Source organism: Chiloscyllium plagiosum, unplaced genomic scaffold (assembly GCF_037043375.1).
Source record: "Chiloscyllium plagiosum isolate Xiang-an unplaced genomic scaffold, Cpla_swu_hap1 HiC_scaffold_42, whole genome shotgun sequence".
Taxonomy (NCBI): Eukaryota; Metazoa; Chordata; class Chondrichthyes; order Orectolobiformes; family Hemiscylliidae; genus Chiloscyllium; species Chiloscyllium plagiosum.
Genome location: NW_028270180.1, coordinates 32599173 through 32625247, shown reverse-complemented (window position 1 = coordinate 32625247; position 26075 = coordinate 32599173). Strand labels below are relative to the sequence as shown.

Here is a 26075-nt window from a genome sequence, read left to right as displayed (position 1 = left end):
ATTTTGTCCCAAAGCATCTTGTACAATAATTTCCTGACCAATGATTTAAGGCTCACCGACCAAGAATTTCCGAGATTATCCATATTACCTTTTTGAACAAAGGAACAACATTCACTATTTCTGATTTGGAGATGCCGATATTGGGCTGGGGTGTACAAAGTTAAAAATCACACAACACCAGATTATAGTCCAACAGGTTTAATTGGAAGCACACTAGCTTTTGGAGCGACGCTCCTTCATCAGGTGATAGTGGAGGGCTTGATTGTAACACAGAATTTATAGCAAAAATTTACAGTGTGATGTAACTGAAATTATACATTGAAAAATTGATTGTCTGTTAAGCCTTTCATCTGTTAGAATACAGTGGTAGTTTCACTTCTTTCATGTGTAAATCACAAAACCTTTTTTAAAAAGTTGCATTCTCGGGTTAGCTGTTAACAATGGTGATAGCTAGACAATATGTTGAAGCTGTTAGCCCCCTGTGTTCTCTGTCTATGCCATGATGTTTAGATTGATTCTAATCTAAAAAGTGAGATAACAGAGTTTTACATAAATTCATGCAGTTTTTGAGCAAAGTACAATGTAACTCTGCAAGTATAAATTCACCCCACAAAATATATGTGTGCATGTGGGTCTTTGTCTGTCTGTGTGTGTGTCTGTCTGGGGTGGAGGTTGTGATTGTGAGAAAGTTTGTGTGTGTGTGGATGTCTGTGTGTGCGTCTGTGTGTACCTGTGTCCGTGTGTATGTCCGTGTGTATGTGAGTGTGTGTGTGTGTGTGTGTGTGTGTGTAGGAATATGTGTGTGTGTGTAGTGCAATGGTGATCACCTGTAATGTGACATGAACCCAAGGTCCCGGTTGAGGCCCTCCCTATGGGTACCGAACTTAGCTATCAGCCTCTGCTCGGCCACTTTTCTCTGCTGCCTGTCCCGAAGTCCACCTTGGAGGATGGTCACGCGAAGGTCCGAGGCTGAATGTCCTGGACCACTGAAGTGTTCCCCAACTGGGAGGGAGCCCTCCTATCTGTTGATTGTTGTGCGGTGCCCATTCATCCGTTGTCGTAGCCTTTGCTCGGTTTCCCCAATGTACCATGCCTCCGGGCATCCCTGCCTGCAACGTATAAGATAAACAACGTTGGCTGAGTCACATGAGTACCTGCCATGTACACGGTGGGAGGTGTTCCCACACGTAATAGTGGTATCTATGTCCACAATCGGACACGTTTTGCAGCATCCACCGTGACAGGGTTGTATGGAGTTGTCCCGAGAGCCGGGCAGTTTGCTACGAACAATGATCTGTTTGAGGTTTGGCGGTTGTTTAAAGGCAAGTAGTGGAGGTGTGGGGAAGGTCTTGGTGGCTAACACCACTAGGGGACTAACACCTTCAACATATTGTCTAGCTATCACCATTGTTACCAGCTAACCCGAGAATGCAACTTTTAAAAAAAAAAGTCTTCTAATTTACACATAAAAGAAGTGAAATTATCACTGTATTCTAACAGATGAAAGGCTTAACAGACAATCAATTTTTCAATGTATAATTTCAGTTACATCACACCAATTTTTTGCTATAAATCGAGCCCTCCACTATCACCTGATGAAGGAGCGTCGCTCCAAAAGCTAGTGTGCTTCCAATTAAACCTATTGGACTATAACCTGGTGTTGTGTGATTTTTAACTTCACTATTTCTAGTCTTCTGTGACCTCACCTTTGGTTAAAATGGATACAAAGATCTCTGTCAAGATACCAGCAATCTCTTGTCTTGTCTCCCGCTGTATCTTAGGATAGATTCCATCAGGCCTTGAGGACTTATCTACCTCACTGTCTTTCAAAACATCCAGCACCACCACCTTAAATATCATCCTTAATATCAACTTGCCCTAGAATATCAGCATACCCCTCCTTAATCTTTTCCTTTGAATACTAATGCAATGTACTCATTAAGGATCTATCCACTTCCTCTAGCTCCACACACACATTCTCTCCTTCGTCCTTGAGTGGACCCACCCTTTCCCAAGCTACCCTCTTGCTCCTAATATATGTAAAAAATGTGTTGGGACTGTTCTTAATCCTACTTGTCAAGTACATTTCATGGTTCATTTTAGCCCTCCTAATTCCTTGTTTAATTCCTTTCCAGCTTCCTTTATGTTCCTCAAAGGCCTTGTCTGTTTTCAGTTTCCTAAACCTTACAAGTACTTTTTCTTTTTGACTATACTTTCAATATTTCTTGTCATCCAGTGTTCCCAAATCTTGCCATCCTTATCATCTATCCTCTCAGGAGTATGCCAGTCCTGAACTCTGATCAACTGGCCTTTAAGATTTACTTTTAGACAGCCACCTCTTAATCTAATTTCTCTCGTTCCCACCTATTGTACTTAGCCTCCACCCCTCATTTAGAACTGTCACCAAAGACCAGTTTATCCTTATTGATAACAATCTTAAAGCATGCTGAATTATGATCACAGTTTCTGAATTGCTCCCCCACTGAAACTTTGATCACCTGGCCAGGCTCATTCCCCAGTACAATGTCTAATATGGTCCCTTCCTGAGTTTTGACTATCTACATGCTGTTTCAAGAAACCCTCTTGAATTCATCTAAGAAATTCTGTCCCATTTAAACCCAGGTACTGAGAGAGTCCCAGTCAATGTTGGGGATGTTAAAATCACCCCTTAGAACAACCCTGCTTTTTACATCTGCTTACATATCTGTTCTTGTATTTCCCATTGACTGCTAGATGCCTATAGTGTCGTCCCATCATAGTGAATATAACTTTTATTCCAGCGTTCTACCCATACAGTCTCGCATGATGAGCCCTCCGTGATGTTCTCTAAGTCCAGCTGCAACATTCTCCTTAATCAGTAATACAACTCGCACACCCTTTTTCACCTCTCTATCACACCTGAAACATCCAAATCCTGGAACGCTGAGTGGTCAGTCCTACCCTCCTTTCGATAATAGTAACAACATTGTAGTTCCTTTGACTAATCCAGAACTTGAGCTCATCTTCCTTACCTGTTATACTCATTGCATTAAAATAAATACACTTCAGACTGCCAATCCTGCTGTGTTCATTAACCTGGCCCTGTTGTTCTTCCTATTAGACTTGGCTTAAATTATACCTACGTTGCACGTGCTGACCTACTGCTGTGGTTTCCACCCCTCTGCCACACTTAGTTTAAGCTCTCCTGAGTGGCACTAGTAAATCTCCCTGTAAGGATTTTGATGACCCTCCAGTCTAGATGTAACCTGTCTTCATTGTATAGGTTCCTCCTGTCCTGGAAAAGATCCCAATGATCCAGGTATTTGAAGCCCTCCTTTCTGCTCCACCTCTTTAACCATGCATTCAACTGCGTTATCTCCTGTTTTCTGGCCTCACTAGCATGCAGCACAAGGAGTAATACCAAGTAATCAAAATCCTCGAGCACCAATGTCATTGCAGGGAGGTTTGCTGTGTGACTCATAAGTGTTAAAATTGTGTAGCAAAGGGGTTGGGGCCCAGAGCAGTAGGTCAATACGTGCACGATTGAGGCGAAGGTAGAGGTTTTCACGTAATAGACTTACTTGACTTAATATGACTCTATTAAAAGGTTGAAAGTAGAGATAACTGAATGTTTTTTGTGGTTGGCAAGCCATGAGTGGTGGAGTGCCACAGGGATCAGAACTTGGACCTTAACTGTTTCCAATCTAAATAAAAACAGTTGGGTGAAAGGGCCAAATGTGTGATCGCTAAATCTGCTGTTGACACCAAGATAGGAAAGTAAATTGTTAAGAAGAGGCGGAGAGTCTGGAAAGGTGTACAGACAGGTTAAGTGAATATGCAGAGTTCTGATTTTTCCATAGCTAGGGAGGTATCCAGAACATAAGTAAGTCTGGGAGTAGAAGGATGAGGGGGAATCTAATTGAAACTTATGGAATACAGAACAATCTGGACAGAGTGGATGTTGGGAAGATGTTTCCATCAGCAGGAGAGACTAGGACCTGAGAGCATAGCCTTAGAATAAAGGGAAGATCCTTTGGAACAGAGTTGAGGAGAAACTTCTTAAGCCAGAGAGTGGTGAATCTATTGTAATTCATTGCCACAGAATGCTGTGGAGGTTAAGTCATTGATAGATAGTTCTTGATTGTCAAGGGAATCAAAGGTTGCAAGGAGAAAACAGGAGAATGGGGTTGAGAAATTTATCAGCCATGATTGAGTCTGCTCTGCCATTCAATGAACCGAGTGGCCTAATTTCTGCTCCTTTGTCTTATGGTCTTATAGTACAGTGGGATCTGCATGTCCTTGTGCATAAATCCCAAAATCAGTCATTATCTTGTCAGTAGCCAGTTGGCGTATTCAATCTTGATAAGCACTTTTGCCTCCGAGTCAGATGTTGCCGGTTGAAGTCTCACTCCAGGGGCTTGAATACAAAATCGAGGCTGGCAGTACTGGGGTATCACAGCATTGTCAGAGGTGCTTTGCTTTGGTGAGACTTTAAAGAGAAATGCTGGATAGTGGAAATCTGAAATAAATGCAGGATACATTGACGTTTGGCAGCCTCTGGACAGAGCAACAGAGTTAACCTTTCATCAGACGTTTCAGTAGATGCACCCTTCGTAAATGTTTTCCAGGAGCTATATAAAGGTTCATTGGGATGGGAGGGAGAGATCTTCACAGTGCCTCAGTAAATATATATGCCTCAATCAGCATCATTACGTCAGGCTATCTGGTCAATTCATGGAGCCATACAGTCATATAGCATGGAATCAGATCCTTTGGTCCCCCCAGTCCATGCCGAATATAATCCCAAACAAAACAAGTCCCATCTGCCTGCTCCTGGCACGTATCCCTCAATTTTTTTATATTCATGTACTTATCCAAGTGTCTTTTAAATGTTGCAATTGTATCCACATCCTCAGGAAGTTCATTCCACATGCAAACCACCCTCTTTGTAAACAATTTGCCCCCATGTCTTTTTTAAAACTCTCCACTAACCTTAAAAATGTTCTCCCTCATCTTGAAATCCCCTATCCCATGGAAGAGACTCCTACCATTAGCCCTATCTATACCCCTCATGATTTTATGAACCTCTATAAAGTCACCTCTCAGTCTCTTACATTCCAGCAGAAAAGTTGCAGCCTATCCAGACTTTTTTTTAATAACTCAAACCTTCCATTCTGGCAACATCCTGATAAATCTCTTCCGAAATCTCTCCAGCTTAATAATATCCTTCCCATAACATGATTTGGAGATGCCAGTGTTGGACTGGGGTGTACAAAGTTAAAAATCACACAACACCAGGTTATAGTCCAACAGGTTTAATTGGAAGCACACTAGCTTTCGGAGCGACGCTCCTTCATCAGGTGATTGTGACAATCACCTGATGAAGGAGCGTCGCTCCGAAAGCTAGTGTGCTTCCAATTAAACCTGTTGGGCTATAACCTGGTGTTGTGTGATTTTTAACTTCCCATAATAGGGTGAGCAGACTGGGCACAGTACTCCAGATTTGCTGTTTATTGGAGCTTGCTGTGCACAAACTGACCGTCTTGGATGAACATATGAATTTGGAGGAGAAATTGATCTTACGGCCCTTCAAGCCCGAGATCATAGCTGATTTGTTTGTATTTTGAATTCTATGTTGTCATGCCTCTCCATAACCTTTGATTTCCTTTGCTGACAATGTATCCACCTCTAGCATAACATTACTCAGTGACCCTGATTCCCACCTTCTGAGTCACTTGACAGTAGTGATTGCCTCAAGAAGTATTTGTTAAATTCAAAAATCTCTCTGAGGTATCATTTGGATGAAAAAGATGTTATATAAATGCAATTTTTTTTAAACTTGTAATTGACAGTCCTCACTCTGGTTACATTATAAGCATAGAAATTAGGTCCCCTCTTCCTAAAATGCAAACTGATTCAAAGTTCAATTGTTTCCACCAGGTTTACTAGCTAAAAAGGCCATTGAGGCAGGCCTGTCTGTTAAACCTTACATCAAGACCAGCCTGTCTCCTGGAAGTGGGATGGTGACATATTACTTGAATGCCAGTGGTGTACTGCCTTACCTGCACAGTCTTGGGTAGGTGCTTTCAAATGCTCAAGGCTAATGAAATAAAGGTGATTCTGAATTAATTTCCTGTGTTAAAGTGAGGAGAAGCTAACTATTTGTGTTATTCATGGTAGTTCGAGTTCACTCTCTCAATGTGTACTTGGGTCCATTGTAACTTTTATAACTTCAAACATGCAGTTCATTGCTCTGCGAGAGAGACATGATAGTGTTTATAAACACCACAAGTACTGAACACTACATTCGAATCAAGTTAATGCAGGAAGAACAGAACGATTAAGCTGCAGCTAACCTACAAGAATAAGAAGGTTTAGGGTTGAATGCAGAGTCTCCACCCCTCTCTCCCCCCCTCCCACCCATTTTTCACAAGTGGACACATTCGAGGAATAACATTCTTAGATTAGATTAGATTACCTACAGTGTGGAAACAGGCCCTTCGGCCCAACAAGTCCACACCGACCCGCCGAAGCGCAACCCACCCATACCCCTACACTTACCCCTTCACCTAACACTACGGGCAATTTAGCATGGCCAATTCACCTGACCTGCACATCTTTGGACTGTGGGAGGAAACCGGAGCACCCGGAGGAAACCCACGCAGACACTGGGAGAATGTGCAAACTCCACACAGTCAGTCACCTGAGGCGGGAATTGAACCCAGGTCTCTGGTGCTGTGAGGCAGCAGTGCTAACCACTGTGCCACCGTGCCGCCCTTTGGTTTCTCTTTGGTTTGTACATAACACATCTGTGGAAATGCAATGCACATATCATTTGTTGAAAAACTTGTACTAGGCATTGATATAGTACTGGCAACTTATATGTATAAACCATCCCAATGATGAAACAGTTATGCACTAATTGGGATGGATGATCACTGACGCTTCTGCAATGGTAATTGTAATGTGTGTTTTCAAAGGATAAGCAACATTTGTCTACTATTTTGAAATAGGTTTGAAGTTATCGGCTACGGCTGTGCTACCTGCGTTGGGAATACTGCTCCCTTGCCAGAGTCAGTTGTTGCTGGTATCCAAAAGGTAAAATCTGATGTTTGCTTAGTTTAAATGTTATTGCCCCAAGGGGAATAGCCTTTACAACAGTGGATGATATTCATCTACTGAGATCAAGTTTCCAAATGTCACTTAAGACCTCCTTAATGATTTAATTGTGTATGGAGAAAATGTGCGATATTATTAGTAACATTTGGAAATGTTTGTGAACTGGCATTGGGGAACTAGTTCCCAAGAAATTTCAGCACTTTTAAAAGTTTAATTATTCTAGTTCCATTGAGTCTCTGTGAAGGTGCAAGTACATCATCATTACAGTTACTGCATCTGGATTGCATACTACTTAAAATCTGAAACTCTCTCGGAAGCTGCTCACTTCTAAAGTTTAAACTGTTTTCCATTCTATTGTTTTCTGCTCTGTTGGTGTGTTTATATTCAAGAAGATAGAAAGTTTGTTCAGTTGCTAACAGAGTTTCTCTCTCCCTCCCTTTTCTTGCTCCCTTTCTGTGTGGTACAGGGTGACCTTGTGGCATGTGGAGTTATTTCTGGAAATAAGAATTTTGAGGGCCGTCTCTGTGACTGTGTTCGAGCCAACTACCTCGCCTGTCCTCCATTAGTTGTAGCATATGCCATTGCTGGCACAGTTAACATTGACTTTGAAAAGGAACCTTTAGGTGAGTGTTTGATCAACTGGTGGATCTTTGCCCATTAAGTTCTTTGTCTTTAGTTAATTTGAATAAAATAAGCTTAATACTTTGCTGTTACTTTCAAGGTGTAAACTTTGAAGGGAAGGCAATCTACCTGCGTGATATTTGGCCCAGCAGGGAAGAGATCCATCAGGTCGAGGAACAAGAAGTGATCCCATCCATGTTTCGAGAACTGAGAGTAAAAGTAGAGGTTGGTCAAATCATGGCTGAACTATTCGGGTCAGGTGAAAATCCAAGAGACCCTGATTACATAGTAATGAGGAGCAGATGTCTGTCATTCGACTGCTTGAGCTTGCTTCTTCATTTGATAAATTTCTGTATGATCTGATTGTGAGCCAAATCTAAGTGCACACCTCTCATTTTTGATCCTTGCACAAGTGGAAGCAGACCCCTCATGATTTTTAATGTCTCCATCAAGTCTCCTCTCAAAGGATAAAGCTTTGGATGGTGAAGAATTTGTTAAATGCTTTCAGGAAAATTTTCTTTATCAATATGTAAATGTTAATACTAGAGTCATAGAGATGTACAGCATGGAAACAGACCCTTTGCTCCAACCCGTCCATGCTGACCAGATATCGCAAACCGATCTAGTCCCAAATGCCAGTACCTGGCCCATATCCCTCCAAACCCTTCCTATTCATATACCCATCCAAATGCCTCTTAAATGTTGCAATTGTACCAGCCTTCCCCACATCCTCTGGCAGCTCATTCCAGATGCGTACCACCCTCTGCGTGAAAAAGTTGCCCCTTAGGTCTCTTTTCTATCTTCCCCTCTCACCCTAAATCCATGCCCTCTAGTTCTAGACTCCCTGATCCCAGGGAAAAGACTTTGTCAATTTATCCTATCCATGCCCCTCATAATTTTGTAAACCTCTATAAGGTCACCCCTCAGCCTCCGACACTCCAGGGAAAACAGCCCCAGTCTGTTCAGCCTCTCCCTGTATCTCAGATCCTCCAACCCTGGCAACATCCTTGTAAATCTTTTCGGAACCCTTTCAAATTTCACAACGTCTTTCCGATAGGAAGGAGGCCAGAATTGCACGCAATATTCCAACAGTGGCCTAACCAATGTCCTGTACAGCCGCAACATGACCTCCCAACTCCTGTACTCAATACTCTGACCAATAAAGGAAAGCATACCAAACACCTTCTTCACTATCCAGTCTACCTGCGACTTCATTTTCAAGGAGCTATGAACCTGCACTCCAAGGTCTCTTTATTCAGCAACACTCCCTAGGACCTTACCATTAAAGTGTATAAGTCCTGCTAAGATTTGCTTTCCTAAAATGCAGCACCTCGCATTTATCTGAATTAAACACCATCTGCCACCTCTCAGCCCATTGGCCCTTCTGGTCCAGATACTGTTCGCTGTCCACTACACCTCCAATTTTGGTGCCATCTGCAAACTTACTAACTGTACCTCTTATGCTCGCATCCAAATCATTTATGTAAATGACAAAAAGTAGAGGGCCCAGCACCGTTCCTTGTGGCAATCCACTGGTCACAGGCCTCCAGTCTGAAAAACAACCCTCCACCACCACCCTCTGTCTTCTACCTTTGAGCCAGTTCTGTATCCAAATGGCTAGTTCTCCCTGTATTCCATGAGATCTAACCTTGCTAATCAGTCTCCCATGGGGAACCTTGTGCAACGCCTTACTGAAGTCCATATAGATCACATCTACTACTCTGCCCTCATCAATCTTCTTTGTTACTTCATCAAAAAACTCAATCAAGTTTGTGAGACATGATTTCCCACGCACAAAGCCATGTTAACTATCCCTAATCAGTCCTTGCCTTTCCAAATACATGTACATCCTGTCCCTCAGGATTCCCTCCAACAACTTGCCCACCACTGAGGCCAGGCTCACCGGTCTATAATTCCCTGGCTTGTCTTTACCGCCCTTCTTAAACAGTGGCACCATGTTTGCCAACCTCCAGTCTTCCAGCACCTCACCTGTGACTATTGATGATACAAATATCTCAGCAAGAGGCCCAGCAATCACTTCTCTAGCTTCTCACAGAGTTCTCAGGTACACCTGATCAGGTCCTGCGGATTTATCCACCTTTTAACCGTTTCAAGACATCCAGCACTTCCTCCTCTGTAATCTGGACATTTTGCATGATGTCATCATCTATTTCCCTACAGTCTATATCATCCATATCCGTTTCCACAGTAAATACTGATGCAAAATATTCATTTAGTATTTCCCCCATTTTCTGTGGCTCCACACAAAGGCCGCCTTGCTGATCTTTGAGGGGCTCTATTCTCTCCCTAGTTACCCTTTTGTCCTTAATATATTTGTAAAAACCCTTTGGATTCTCCTTAATTCTATTTGCCAAAGCTATCTCATGTCCTCGTTTTGCCCTCCTGATTTCCCTCTTAAGTATACTACTTCTGCCTTTATACTCTTCTAAGGATTCACTCGATCATATCCTGTCTGTACCTGACATATGCTTTCTTATTTTTCTTAAAGCCCTCAGTTTCTTTAGTCATCCAGCATTCCCTATACCTGCCAGCCTTCCCTTTCACCCTGACAGGAATATACTTTCTCTGGATTCTTGCTACCTCATTTCTGAAGGCTTCCCATTTTCCAGCCGTCCCTTTACCTGCGAACATCTGCCTCCAATCAGCTTTTGAAAGTTCTTGCCTAATAACATCAAAATTGGCCTTTCTCCAATTTAGAACTTCAACTTTTAGATCTGGTCTATCCTTTTCCATCACTATTTTAAAACGAATAGAATTATGGTCGCTGGCCCCAAAGTGCTCCCCCACTGACACCTCCATCACCTGCCCTGCTTTATTTCCCAAGAGTAGGTCAAGTTTTGCACCTTCTCTAGTAGGAACATCCACATACTGAATCAGAAAATTGTCTTGTACACACTTAAGAAATTCCTCTCCATCTAAACCTTTAACACTATGGTAGTCCCAGTCGATGTTTGGAAAGTTAAAATCCCCTACCATAACCACCATATTATTCTTATAGATAGCTGAGATCTCCTTTACAAGTTTGTTTCTCAATTTCCCTCTGACTATTGGGGGGTTTATAATACAATCCCAAAAAGGTGATCATCCCTTTCTTATTTCTCAGTTCCACCCAAATAACTTCCCTGGATGTATTTCTGGGAATATCCTCCCTCAGCACAGCTGTAATGCTATCCTTTATCAAAAATGCCACTCCCCCTCCTCTCTTGCCTCCCTTTCTATCCTTCCTGTAGCATTTGTATCCTGGAGCATTAATCTGCCAGTCCTGAGCCATGTTTCCGGAATTGCTATGATATCCCAGTCCCATGTTCCTAACCATGCCCTGAGTTCATCTGCCTTTCCTATTAGGCCCCTTGCATTGAAATAAATGCAGTTTAATTTATTAGTCCTACCTTGTCCCTGACTGTTTGACTCACTTCTGTTCTCAGCTGTACCCATCTCAGATCAATCTCTTTCCTCACTATCTCTCTGGGTCCCACCCTCCCACCTTACTAGTTTAAATCCTCCCAAGCAGTTCTAGCAAATTTCCCTGCCAGTATATTAGTCCCCTTCCAATTTAGATGCAATCCGTCCTTCTTGTACAGGTCACTTCTACCCCAAAAGAGATTCCAATGATCCAAAGATATGAATCCTTCTCCCATACACCAGCTCCTCAGCCATGGATTCATCTGCTCTATCCTTGTATTCCTGCTCTCACTAGCTCATAGCACTGGGAGTAATCCAGATGTTACTACCCTTGAGGACCTCCTTTTAAATTACTGCCTAACTCTCTGTAATCTCCCTTCAGAATCTCAACCTTTTCCCTTCCAGTGTCGTTGGTTCCAATGTGGACAATGACATCCTGCTGGCCCCTCTCCCCCGTGAGAACATTCTGCACCCTCTCTGAGACATCCTTGATCCTGGCACCAGGGAAACAACACACCATTCTGCTTTTTCTCTGCTGGCCACAGAAACGTCTGTCTGTATCTCTGACTACAGAATCCCCTAACACAACTGATCTCTTGGAAGCTGACGTACCCCTCGTTGCATTTGAGCCACACTCAATACCAGAAACTTGGCTGTTTGTGCTATGTTCCCCTGAGAATCCATCACCCCCTACATTTTCCAAAACAGCATACCTGTTTGAAATGGGTATATCCACAAAAGAATCCTACACTAGCTGCCTACCTCTCTTACCCTTCCTGGAGTTAACCCATCTATGTGACTGTATCTGAGACTTGCCCCCTTCCTATAACTGCCATCCATCACATACTGTTGCTGTTGCAAATTCCTCATCGCTTCTATCTGCCTCTCCAACCGATCCACTTCATCTGATAAGATTCGCATTCAACAGCATTTATGGCAGATATAATCCGCAGTAACCCTTAAACTCTCTTTAAACTCCCACATCTGACAAGAAGTACATATCACTGCAAAGGCCATTTTTCCTCCTTCACAATCTACAGACCCAGAAAAATAACACCGTCTTATTTCTCTACAAACACTGCCACAGGTTAAATTAATAGCTATGGCTTATATTTTAAGTTTAATCAAGAGACTTATCTCCAAAAACACATAATCAAGAAAGAATCCACTATACTCACTACTTTCTCTAGGACAGACTTAAAACAACAATTAACTTATCTGACTCTGTGCTGTGAACTTCGCCCAACAGTTCCTCCAAGATTAGTTGTGAATTTCACTGTTCATTAATTTTCCCAGTTGCACTCCGATGTCCAGCGATACACGAATTCAAACAGCAAAGGCAGTAACTGTGCAGGTTCTCTCTCTCTCTCTCTCTCTCTCTCTCTCTTTCCCTCTCCCTCTCCCTCTCCCTCTCCCTCTCCCTCTCCCTCTCCCTCTCCCTCTCCCTCTCCCTCTCCCTCTCCCTCTCCCTCTCCCTCTCCCTCTCCCTCTCCCTCTCCCTCTCCCCCTCTCCCTCTCCCTCTCCCTCTCCCTCTCCCTCTCCCTCTCCCTCTCTCTCTCTCCCTCTCTCTCTCCTGCACTGTCCTCACCATGTGCTTCCTTTGTCTGCTCTTCTCCCTTTTAAACTGCAGTTGTTTTGACTTTTTTTCCCAAAGTTCCAAAACAATGCAACAGCATATAAAACAGTAATTGCTGCTCCTGGAATTCGAGGAAGTCACCTCCAACACCTAAAATACCTCAAAAAAAAAGGGGATCAGATCTTACAGCCAGAAATTTTTCCCCCCCTCCATCTTGGATTACCCAGAATAGAGAAGGAGCAAAACCTGACCTCTTAGGTAGTAAGACAGGGCAAGTGACTAAAGTGATAGCAGGAGACCACTTTGGGACTAGTGATCATAATTCTATTTGTTTTAAAATAGTTATGGAAAAAGATAAGCCTTTCATAAAAATTAAAGGTTTTAATTGAAGTAAAGCAAATTTTAATCGTGTGAAATAAGAACTTTGAAAAATTGTTTGGAGTGGACTGGTCATAGGTAAAGGGACATCTGATAAACGGGAGCTTTTCAAAAGTGTGATAACAAGTCATTACGTAGGAGCAAATTACTACAGGTGCTGGCATCTGTATTGTAAACAAAAAGTGCTAGAAATCAGAAGATCAGGTAGTGTCTGTGGAGAGAGAGCTAATGTTTTGAGTCTACATGGCTCTTCATCAGAGCTGGCTTGAGATTGATGCTAAGCTCACTTTTGTGTGGTGAGTTTGTGGTTGACACCAAAATTGGTAGCATAGTGGACAGTGAAGAAGATTATCTAAGATTATGAGGTGGTGTTGATCAGTTGGGTCAATTGGCTGAAGAGTGGCAGATGGAATTTAGAACATAGAACAGTACAGCACAGGAACAGGCCCTTTGGCTACTGTGTTGTGCCAAACATCATGCCAAATTAAACTAATCCTTTCTGCCTGCCCATATCCCTCTATTTCTTGTTTATTCATATGCTTATTTAAAAGCCCCTATCGTACCTGCCACCACTATTACTCTTGGCAACGCATTCCAGACCAGTCTCTGTGTAAAAAAAAACTTGCCTCTCACATCTCCTTTGAACTTTCCCCCATTACCTGAAAACGCATGCCCTCTTGTAGTAGACACTTCCACTCTTGGAAAAAGATTCTGACTGTTAACCTTATATATGCCTCTTATTATTTTATAAACTTCTATCAGGACTCCCTCCAGAGAAAACAACCGTGGTTTTCCCAACCTCCCCTAATAGCTCATATCCTCTAATTCAGGCAGCATTCTAGTAAACTTCTCCTGTGTGCTCACCAAAGCCTCCACACCTTTCCTGTAATGTGACGACCACAATTGAATGCAATGCTGAGTGTGGCCTAACCAAAATCTTATAAAGCAGCATGACTTCATGACACTTGTACTCACTGCCCCGACCAATAAAGGCAAGCATGGCATACACCTTCTTTACCATCCTATCTACTTGTGTGGCTGTTTTCAAGGAGCTATGTACTAGGATCCCAAAATCCCTTTGTATGGCAATGCTGTTCAGAGTCCTGCCATTAATTGTATGCTTTTCCTTTAACATTTGATCTCCCAAAGTGCAATGCCTCGCACTTACCTGGGTTAAACATTTGGAGCAGTATTTTTGCACAGAGTAGTTTGTGTGTGGAATGAACTTCCAGAGGAAGTGATGGATGTGGGTACAGTGATAATGTTTAAAAGACATTTTGATAAGTACATGAATAGGAAAGGTTTGGAGGGATAAGGGCCATGTGTAGGACTAGTTTAGTTTGTTATTATGGTTGGCATGGACTGATTGGACCGAAGGGTCTGTTTCCATGACTCTGACGTATTATCTCCTAAGAAAACTGTCTTAACTGCTCCAGTCATTAAGTAGCTGTGAGAGTTGAGTTTCTGAACTGATTCTTTCCCTCGATGCTTATCGTTATCTTGTGTATTAAAAAGCTTTTCACCAGCTGGTTGGGAAAAGGCTCTAGCAAATTTAATCAGACAAAACAACTTTGTATTTTGTTTTACTGTTTGAATAATATATGCCTGAATGAGGAACCTTTTGCTCCTGATTATTATTGGACTAAAGAAAAATTCCATGAATAAAGCATGTGTATTTTAAAACAAGCCAAAATTGAGAGTTGAATTCAGCAGAAATTCTGTTTTTTCCTAGAAAGGAAATAATCGCTGGAATACCTTGGAAGCTCCAGAGTCCCTTCTGTATCCCTGGGATTCAAAATCCACCTATATCAGATGCCCTTCATTTTTTGATAAGTTTGTAAGTGATACCAATGTTATGATTAGTGTGATTCCCTTATTTATTAATATGTCTTTATTTTTAACTTGGCTCCTTGCCTCCTTACTCTCTCGCTCTCTTGTCTCGCTCTCTCTGTCTCTCCTCTTATGTTTGAACATGTCAAAAAGGAGCAGAGGTCAAAATAAGCTGGTTTGAACCAGTACAATTATAGTCTTCAGTAAGATTTCCACTTGAGCCCAGCGGATATGATTGTCAGACTTGGGTGGTGAGTTGACAATCACTGCTATTAGGTGTTAAAAAGGCAATATCCTGGGTCATTAAGCAGAAAGTAGACTTCCACAAAAATGCATAAAGATCAGATTGTGGTCTCTTGGCAGAGGAGTACATTGTGTAAATGATCGGAGATTTGTATACCGACGTAATAAAGATCAGAAAATATTCATCCGGTGCCAGTATCACAATGATGGGAAGCTGTTGGAAGATTTCTAGTCCCCATCTGAAACCTAACTGGTATGCTGATGTAAAAACTTTGTAAGAGTACACCAAATTGCTGGAATTCTGCAGTAAATAACTCACCTCTCATCTACTTGCTTGGATGCATTTTGGATTTACAACACTCAATAAGCTTGATTTCATCTAGATCAAAACAGTTCACTGAGTTAGGACACAAGAAGTACAAATAGGGGTAGGCCATTCAACCCTTCAAGCGTACTCTGCCATTCTATAAGCTCATAGCTTATCTATTCTGGGCCTCAACTCCTTAAACATCTATCTATCTCCTCTTTAAAAACTTTGTGATCAAGTCTCCTCAACTGTTTGGGGTGGTTAATTCCAGATATTCATGATCCTCTGAGTTCCAGATACCCAGTGACCTCTTAGAAGAAGAGGTTCTTCACATGTCAATTTCACATGAATGCCCCTAGTTCAAGATTTCACTACTGGTGGAAATGTCCTCTCAACCCACACTGTCAAACCTTCAGAATCTTGTTTGTTTCAATAAGATCACCCCTCATTCTTCTAAATTCTAATCAAATAAATACTGAACCTGATTAATTGTCCTTGGTCCCAGGTATCTTTTGAACTGCCTCAAATGCCAGTTAAAAATCACACAACACCAGGTTATAGTCCAACAGGTTTAATTGGAAGCGCACTAGCTTCCAATTAAACCTGTTGGACTGTAACCTAGTGTTGTGTGATTTTTAACTTTGTACACCCCAGTCCAACACCGGCATCTCCAAATCAAATGCCAGTAGATCCTTTCTTAAATATGGGGATGAAAACTCTACACAGTACTCCAAAGTGCAGCCTCACCAACTCCTTACACAAATGGAACAAAATTTTTCTGTTATAACCTCCAACCCTTAGCAATAAAGGGTGAATAAGCAATTAATATCTCTTCCATCACTTTAACCATTCACCCCCTTCATATCTGCACTCTGTGGCTGCAGTGTGTGCCCTTTACAAGATGTACCACAGCAACTAAGATTCTTTGACAGAACTGTCCAAACCCCTGTAACCTAGGAGGATAAGGGAAGCTGGCACATGGGAACACCACCACCTTTAACTTGATCTTCAAGTCACACTTGAACTGAACCTGAAAATAATAACCCCATCTTTCATCGCTTCATGAAAATCACAGAACTCCCACACTAGTGGTGCTTTGGGTGTCTGCACACCAAATGCAGTGCAGTGATTCAACAAGGCAGCTCACCGCCACCTTTTCAAGGGCATTAAAAAATGTGGAATCTACTGGCCCAGCCAGCAAAGCCCCACGTCCCCAAATGAATGAAAAATAAATTCTCCTCATCAGATCGTTTCAAAAGACATCTGACATTCCCAATTCAAGAGCCTTTGCCATGAATCACCGAAATGCGACGGGTTTACAGACCACCTGAACATGAGCAGTATTCATAATGTTTGGTTTTCATCTTGGAAATTCCTATCCAACAGTGGATCTTAAAAGTTTGCTGCGTGCAAGATTCTGGAGAACTTAACCTAAATGTATTTTTTCTTATAAACCATTTTGAATTTCAAACTGAGTTTCCTTTAATGTTTGTGATTTTTCTGCATTTGGAAGAGTATGTTGTTTGTGCACACTTTTGAATCCAAGATTTTTTTTTAATACTTAAAATGCATTTAACAATTTGAAGGCTTTCAGTAGTCTAAGTGCTAAGAACTTGTGGACTTGTGTTAAATTAATGCCAGAACTGAGTTCAAAGCCGCCAGTATTATGACAGGAGTTACATTTCAGGTTATGGGAATTGCTGCCGGTTGTTTTCTTCCATGTCTTGTTTTCTTTCTATTTCTGGTGCAGACTGTTTCCTGTTTAAAGCCCTGTTTAGAACAGGTGGGTGCTTACAACTAGATTATTTTATTCATCCACAGGATATGGGTGTCGCTGGCTAGGCCAGCATTTATTGCGCATCTCTAATTAAAATTCATCCACATTGCTGTGGGTCTGGAGTCATATAGGCCAGATTAGGCAAGGTCATCAGCTAACCAGATGGATTTTTTAATGATGATTGTTGTTAGGATAACATTCTATTCCAAACTTTTTTTTCTAAATATATTTATTAGCAAATTTTTTTAACTTTAGAAACATATAAAATTATTGAAAAAAATCAATCAGTAACAAATATCAGTATAATAAAAAGAAAAAAAACCCACAAATTACAATACAACTACTATCTACTAACCTACTCTATAATACAAAGCAAACCCTAACACTGTGCAAGGCAACACCAAAAAGAAAGAAAGAAAAACAAAAAAAAACCACAAAATACAGAACAGTTATGCTCAGCGCAAAGTTCCCAAACAAAGGAACGGTAGCATTGTATGCATACCCGTATTAACTCGGGAGACACGCTCCAGGGCCCAGGGCTTGACAAATCTAACCATCCTGGTTAAACAAATGCCTGAGTTAAGATAACTGACAAATCTATATCCAAATAACTTAAGTAAGGCTGCTATGTCTTATAAAAATTGTCTGTTATGTGCTGCACAGTGTTTGTTTAAAAAAAAAGTCCAAGGGAATGTGTTCCATAATTAATTTCTGCCATTACAGCAAGCCCGGCAGGTTCTCAGACACCCAATTCATCAGAATATACTTCCGTGCACAGTATGCAAGAATATTAAATAATTTCTTCCCATTCCTGTTTAAAGATGGTAAATCTGATAGACCTGAGAGGAGAGATATCAGATCTACTTTGACTTCAGTCCTCCATACCCTCCCTATCTCTTCCAACACAGCGCTCCAGTCTATTCCAAACTTTTAAATTTTAAAGTTGGCATGGTGGGATCTGAACTCATGTCTCCAGAGCATTGGCCTGTGGTTCGAGATGCTTATTTCAGTGATATTACCACTATGCCATTGCCTGCCCTGTGGAAAGTCAAAGTATGGCTGGGCCATTGTTTAATTGTTCTCTCTTAGATTTTTTAGATTACTTAGTGTGGAAACAGGTCCTTCGGCCCAACAAGTCCACACTGAACCTCCAAAGAGCAACGCACCCAGACCCATTCCCCTATAATTACCCCTTCACCTAACACTATGGGCAATTTAGCATGGCCAGTTCACCTAACCTGCACATTTTTGGACTGTGGGAGGAAACCGGAGCACCTGGAGGAAACCCATACAGACACGGGGAGAACGTGCAAATTCCACACAGACAGTTGCTTGAGGCGGGAATTGAACCCGGGTCTCTGGCGCTGTGAGGCATCAGTGCTAACCACTATGCCACCGTGCCGTGGAATGTGCAGACTTATCTGTCTATCTGATAACATCTACAAAGAATAAAATGCCTTTTTGCTACATATCACAATTAAGCTTCTCTGCTGCACATCTTGATTCTACCCACCCTTTGGTTATGTATTTGTTGTGCGTGAATTTAACTTCCTTTCTGGCCTTTTTCCTGTCCTCAGACCAAAGAGCCCAATTGTCCTCAGTCCATTGAAAATGCCCACGTCTTGCTCCACCTGGGAGATTCTGTTACCACTGACCACATCTCGCCCGCAGGTAGTATAGCTCGTAACAGTGCTGCTGCCAGATACCTGACCCGCAATGGGTAAGTGTTTGTTTTAAATCATAGAAAGTATTTCAAATGACTCTGAATTTCTTAACTTCCAAATGGGTGCTTTCTTTAAAAAGAATGAAAGTACTTATTGGGTCCTATCCTTTTTCTTAAGCTTCCTGATCAAAACGTCTCTGACAGAAAAAGATGAGGCAATCTATTTGTTTCATAAAAGATCACAAAAATCTCTTCAAAGTGGCGAGGTGGCAAATTCATTAGCTGTGAGCAGTTGAAACATTTTGGAGTGGGATTTTCTTCTGAGGAACAGGTGGAGACCATTTGACGCCTTGAATCTGTTCTGGCGGAGAGTTGGATTGTAGAACATAAAAAATAAAACAGGTGTAGGTCATTCGGGATTTCAAACCTACTATGCCTATCAGTATGATCATCCAACTCATTACCCTCTTCCTATTGTTTTCCACTGCCTTTTGATCACTTTAGTCCTCGGAACTTTTGTTTTAACTCCTCCTTGCAAGCATTCAATGTTTTGACCTCAATCACTTTCTGTGGCAGAGAATTGCAGAGGCTCCCCGCTTGTGGAAGAAATGTTTACTCATTTCAGTCCCGAAATGCCTTACCCTATAACCTTAAGCTGACCCCTTGATCTGGGCACCCCATCATTGGGGAGGGTTGTTCCTGCATATACCTGTCTCTTTCTGTTAGAATTTTGTGGGTTTCTGTGCGATGCCCCTCATTCTAGTAAACTCCAGTGAATGTAGTTCTTATCGTTCCAGTTTCCCTCCATTCGTCAGACATGTCATCTCAGGAAATATTCATTGTACTCCCAATGTGGTCAGAACATCCTTCCTCAGATATAAGGAGACCTAAGCTGCACAAAATACTTCAGCTGTGGTCTGCAAAAGGCCTTGTACAATTACAGTAATACATCCCTACTCCTGTACTTGAATCCTGTCACGATGAAGGCCAACATGCTATTTGTCATCTTCACTACCAGCTACACTTGCCAGCTCATCTTCAGTGACTGATGTACAAAAGCGCTCAGATCTCTTTGAACCTTCCAGATCAGTGTGTTAACACCCAACTACCCACCTGGGTATCCCTAATACCCTCGCCCAACAAAAGTTATCCAGTTTCACATGGAAAGTTTCATGGTCTTTTGAGGGAAGAATATGTCAGTCTGCTGACTTTTGTTGTGGGGGTGGGGGGTGGGGAGTGGAGGCTTTCTTAATGCACACAATTACTGGGAATGCTGGTACAGGCACTGATAACAATGAAAAGTAACAACATTCATCAACGCAATTGAAAACTATCTATCCCTATGTCCGGAGTGGAGCATGGTCAGTCCTAGGAAATCAGATTTTCAGTTGTCATTTGTTTTTATATCTGTTTTACATCAAAGAGTCACTAAACCAGACACTATGTAGAATGTTAACAAATGGGGTATTCTGCACTTGGAGGTTAAGTAATTACCGGGAATCTGATGGAAAGTTACAGATGCTGCATTTGCGATTAAGGTCTCTGAGTCCCGATAGGGAGCAGGACTCGCTGAATTCATCCTGTGTACTTCATATCAGAGCACTTTGGGGGTAATGACTCTACCTCTACCCATCAGCCACCCTATATTATCCATTCATTCAAACTAGCAAGCAATTTGAAACAAAAAATTAAAAAGTTGACAGAATAGGAGTCTTAACTCTGTCTGAATCTTTGTTTTAAACTTAGCCTCACACCCCGTGAGTTTAATTCATATGGAGCGCGAAGGGGGAATGATGCTGTGATGACCCGAGGGACATTTGCCAACATCAGGCTCCTAAATAAATTTATTGGCAAAACTGCGCCTAAAACAATACACATCCCATCTGGGCAAACAGTAAGTATTCCGCATCATTGGACCTTTAAAGCCAAAGCAAAAGTGTTAACATTTTTCTTTTTTAAAATTCACCTTTTTGATGAAGCCTTTTACCTTTACAGCTCGATGTTTTTGATGCAGCTGAACGCTACCAGAGGGAAGGCTGTCCACTGATTATTTTAGCTGGGAAAAGATATGGCTTAGGTAGTTCGAGGGACTGGGCCGCCAAAGGACCTTATTTACTGGTAAAGCTTGATTCTGTATATCTTGTAAGATTTGCCCTGCATTGATTTCTGGATTTAAGTTGCCAGTTTTAATCCTGCTGTTGTGATCTAATATTTGCAGGGTGTGAAAGCCATTCTAGCGGAGAGTTACGAGAAGATGTATAAGAACCACTTGATCGGTATGGGTATCATTCCTCTCCAATTCCTTCCTGAGGAAACCGTCGACAGATTAGGACTGACTGGAAAAGAGCAGTACACAATAATAATTCCTAAAGAACTGTGCCCTGGAACGACAGTCAGTATAACAGTATGTATAGCAAAGATTTTATATCTTGACTTGTAGCTAGCGCTGATATAGTTTACTGTTGCCTGCGCTCACACCCACAGGTAGTATTCAGGGAAGGTTTTCAAGGGATATGTTCTCAAATGTTTCCCATTTTCCTTAAAGAATCTTGCATCGCTTTTCTGTCATCGCATGTTAGTTTGCTAAAGAAAGCATGAATTCACCAAGTTCTGGAGGGATCTTGGGAGGTGAAAACTGTCTTTTCCTTTCTGGTATTCTCTTTGACAGAGAGTATTGGAGGTTAGGGTATTTGAATGTATTCGAGATTGCTAGGTTTTTAATCAACAAGGGCTGAGAACAGGGTTATGGACGGATAGTAGAGCTATGTTTTTATTGAATGGCTCAGCAGGCTCGAGGTGTGGAAAGGCCTTCTCCTAATTTTTGTGTTCATATGTGCTTGTTCTTTACTACCATCATCCTCTCTCCTGGGAGAGCAATTCTAACCTTTTGCAGGTGAGCCTGCTTTGGTAATTTTGCCCGCACTAAGCAACACAGCGATCAAAATCCTGATTCAGTTTCCAAAACTACTGTGCTGATTCCTCGGAACCACTGAAACAGGAATCCTGTTTCAATTTACTTTTCCGCCTTCTAGCATAAGGCACTCATGCTATGTACAATGAGCAGTTCATGTCGGCTCAGTCAGAGAGGAGGGCTTGCATGTGAAGTGCTGCTGGCTTGATGTGACCTGAATGTTTTAACCAGTGATGCTTTATAGCAAAGGGGATTTGTTTTGCTGGTTTGCCTGCATATAACAGCTGCAGAGCACGTTGCATCTTCTCCATGTCAATAACCGTCTACATTTTCTAGTGAATGAATGGTTTATAAATTACCACCTGGCAGAAGCATGGTGCAGTATTGAAAGAGGCTTTGTCACTTGGAGTTAACTTTCTTAAAAATTACTTTGAAGCGCACTTTATAAAGCGAGTGCTCGTATTTCTTATACGGTCTGTAACCTGAGGTGTCCTTTTACTATAAGAAAAACGGAATCCCTAGGTTGTACTCTAAATTTTTTAAACTCTCAAGCTCAGTGCCACTTGATCTGTTTTAATTATTTCCAATCTTGGTTGCATTCAGACCAGGCCCAGCACTTGCCTTTTATTTCCCAATTGAGAAAGTAAAGTTGCTTATAAAGCAACTGATTTGTTTATATCCTTCTATTTGGGCCTCCCATGAGTCTAAATCAAGTTGCCGTACATATATAGCATTTCCAGTTCCGGCCTTCTGTATTTACCCCTCAGCCACTCATAGCCAGGTTAAAAATGAGTAGTAGCAATTTTGAGACAGCTCATAAAGTGTACTTTGTGACTCTGTTAGGTTCACAACCCTAATGGTAGGACTGACATTTCTTGATCATTTGCAGTTTAAATTAAATATAATGGGTTATTATAGCTCTTAAAGTATCAGCATTAATCCTTAAATTAGGTGCTGTGGGTGATCTTGGACTGATTGATCTTCCCTGTGATAAAACTGTGCAGAAGTTATGATTGTCCAGAACCTCTCTAAAATGTCACCACTTCAGGTATATCACAGAACCTGCTGAATTGCTTCTTTGCTTCTCCAGGTGTAGCTAAGAGTGAGATTTGTCAGGGGGAAGTGGGTACTGTAGATGCTGGAGATTAGAATCAAGATTAGAGTAGTGCTGGAAAAGCACAGCAGGTCAGGCAGCATCTGAGAAGCGGGAAAATCGACACTTTGGGCAAAAGCCCTTCTTCAGGAACGAGACTAGGAGCCTCAGGGTGGAGAGCTAAATGGAGGGAGGTGCGGCTTGGAAAAAGTTAGCTGAGAGTGCAGTAGGTGGATGGAGGTGGGGATAAAAGTGATAGATTGGAGAGGAGGGTGGAGCGGATAGGTAGGAAGGAAGAAAGATGGACAGGTCATGAGGATGGTGCTGAGCTGGAAGATTGGAACTGGGTTAAGGTGGCTGGAGGGGAAATGAGGAAACTGGTGAAGTCCACATTGATGCCATGGGGTTGAAGGGTTCCAAGGCGAAAGATGAGGCGTTCCTCCTTCAGGCGTCGGGTGGTGAGGGAGACATGAAATGAGCAGAATTTTGAGTGATGTCAGACTGTCTCAGGTTCTTCAGGAAGTCCTAACTAGACCGAGACTGTAAAATGTAAAAGGATTGGGCCATTCAGCCCTTTAAGATGCTGTACCTTTCGATGAGATCATGACTGATCTTATAATCCTAACTGGATTCTCCTGCCTTTTCCACATCACCTCAAACCTCTTACTGATTAAAACTATCTCCGCTTTGAATATGCTTAATAGCCCCATCTCAGCAGCCCTCTGCAGTAAAGAATTCCACAGATCATTACCTTCTCATAGAATGTGGAAGGAGGCCATTCAGCCCACTGAGTCCACACCAACGCTGCAAAGAGCATCCCACCTCGATACACCCCCCTACTCTTTTCCTGTAACCCTGCATTCCTCATGGCAAATCCACCTAGCCTGCACATCTTTGGACCATGGGAAGAAACCGGAGTACCTGGAGAAAACCCACGCAGTGCCAGAAGCTGGAATCGAATCCGGGTCCCTGGCTGTTGAATAAAACTTTGAGACTCTGACCTTGAGAACTGATTAGTTTATTACACAATATATCATGGGGAATTCACCGTCCTAACTGTGGCTCGGTGCTATTCTGAAGTTCATCAGGATACTACAGGATTATATAGAGAAAGCAGATAGGGGCTGATCGTTAATTACACAGTTTGGTATGCTTACAGGTTGTTACTAAATTAGAGGTTAGTCATTAGGGTCAAAACTAATGCACCATTATGCATTCCACAAGTAGAATTTACACAGGTTGCTAACACTAAGCAGAGATTACCCTAATAAACTGAATGACCGTGAAGTGGCAATAACTCGTAAAGGAAATGGGACTAATTGAAAAGTCTATGTCCCGCTTGACTGGTTCTACAGCCTGCACTGATCATTCATCAAAGTGGGAAAAACACTAACGATACCTAAGGAAGATAAGGCCTACCTTTCACATTACCTCATGGTAAGGAATGCACAGCCAGCAAGATTCTGGGGACAGAAAATGGTTTCTCAGCTGGATTAGGAAAATGGCTTCCAGGCAAACCATGTCAACTCGCCTAACACTGGCGCTGTGCGGCAGCAGTGCTAACCAACAATCCACCATGCCATCCTAAACCACCGTGCGCCTATCTTTAATGTATGACCCCTTAGTCTGAGATTGTGCTCACAAGGGAAAACACTCTGTCCACATCTACTCTATCAAGTTCTCTTAGAGGAGAAAGTGAGGACTGCAGATGCTGGTGATCAGAGCTGAAAAAGTATTGCTGGAAAAGCGCAGCAGGTCAGGCAGCATCCAAGGAGCAGGAGAGTCGACGTTTCAGGCATGAGCCCTTCTTCAGGAATTGTCCGAAACATCGACGATTCTCCTGCTCCTTGGATGCTCCCTTTCTCTGTCCACTGCTGCTGTCCATGTTTCTTTCAGCATTTTGAACGCAAAAGTTAATCAGTAGAAGAATGAAAGTGTGCTTTTGTTTGTCCCATGGTCTAAATGGATATTAAAAATTCTGTCTTACAGACAAACACAGGAAAGGCATTCAAAGCCGTAGTTAAGTTTGACAATGAAATGGAGATCACCTTTTACAAGCAAGGAGGCATTTTGAACTATGTTGCTCGAAAGATGTTATAATAGTTTCTGCATCTTTTGACGTCATCTGCAACTGCAACAGTGATGGAAACATGGATGAGGTTCCAGTCCACAGGTGATAGCATTTTTGTTCAGTGCTATTGGAGTGGAGGATATAACTGTTGGAAGTCTTTCACGCTAGAATTACTACATGCTTCCGAACTGTCTGTTTAACCTCAAGACTGGATACGAATGGGGTCCTTGCCTTGCGCGTACACCTGTTTTCTGCCTTTTGATCCTATAATCACTGTATTCATTTTTCATTCTTTTTGGTAACTTAAATGTGTGTGTCGCAACACGGACTCATTCAGACTTGGAGATATCAGTGTGCCACTGCCTCTCTCCAGACAAGATTTTGTTGGTGGGATTTTTTTTTAAACTTTCCATCTTTTTCAAATCCCGCTTTTATCATGTTTTAGCCTCACTGCCTTCAGTTTTCTGAACTTTAAAACAAAGGGTGACAATAAGCATTCAAATACTGTGAAGCAAAGCTATCTGCGTGGGAGGTGGAGGGGATGACTGATAAACAGTGAAAGACTTGGGATAGAAGCACTGTGGAAAAAATGCTTTGAGATTTTATTTGCTGTCTGTGTAAGCAGCAAGAAACCATCAGACTATTTGGTATTGTATGATAGGTGTCCAAGCAAATGTATTTCAGTAGTAATTCTACTGTACAAATGCTACTGATGAACTGTACATTTTTAATAGGTTGTAAGAATAAACAAGTAAATGATAAATCTGGATCATACTGTTTGCTATGCTGTGAAAGGCCCAGCTTCCTCAAAGCGCTCAAAATATGGATCCTCATATTATGACTATAAGGAAGTTACTCAAATGAATTATTGCTCTGCTTAGTGGGCTAGTATAATAGAGTGGAGATTACTGTTGAGTTGCTGGTTCACTGCCTGCATTTTTACTTTCTCCATTTATGGGGTGAGGCCTAATTGTCCAGAGGACAGTTAAGAGTCAACCACATTGCTTCAGTTTGTTTTAGTACAAACATATGTTTCAGTAGAAATGTATTTAGCAATGTGGAGAATCGTGGAATGCCAAATCT

General features: G+C 41.9%; 1 protein-coding gene across 2 annotated transcripts in view; it reads left to right on the top strand.

The window, feature by feature from the left end:
• ireb2 (iron-responsive element binding protein 2) overlaps positions 1–25761 on the top strand; it is a 66436-nt gene extending 40675 nt beyond the window's left edge. For both annotated transcript variants that reach the window (XM_087982217.1, XM_043680158.2), the window contains 10 exons: positions 5920–6055; positions 6993–7077; positions 7565–7721; positions 7820–7944; positions 14830–14934; positions 18832–18974; positions 20664–20811; positions 20913–21035; positions 21136–21321; positions 24911–25761. In XM_087982217.1, coding sequence (XP_087838343.1) covers positions 5920–6055; positions 6993–7077; positions 7565–7721; positions 7820–7944; positions 14830–14934; positions 18832–18974; positions 20664–20811; positions 20913–21035; positions 21136–21321; positions 24911–25021 — 1319 coding nt within the window. In that variant the 3' untranslated portion in view covers positions 25022–25761. The remainder of the gene's footprint in view (positions 1–5919; positions 6056–6992; positions 7078–7564; positions 7722–7819; positions 7945–14829; positions 14935–18831; positions 18975–20663; positions 20812–20912; positions 21036–21135; positions 21322–24910) is intronic.
• Positions 25762–26075: the final 314 nt, after the last annotated feature.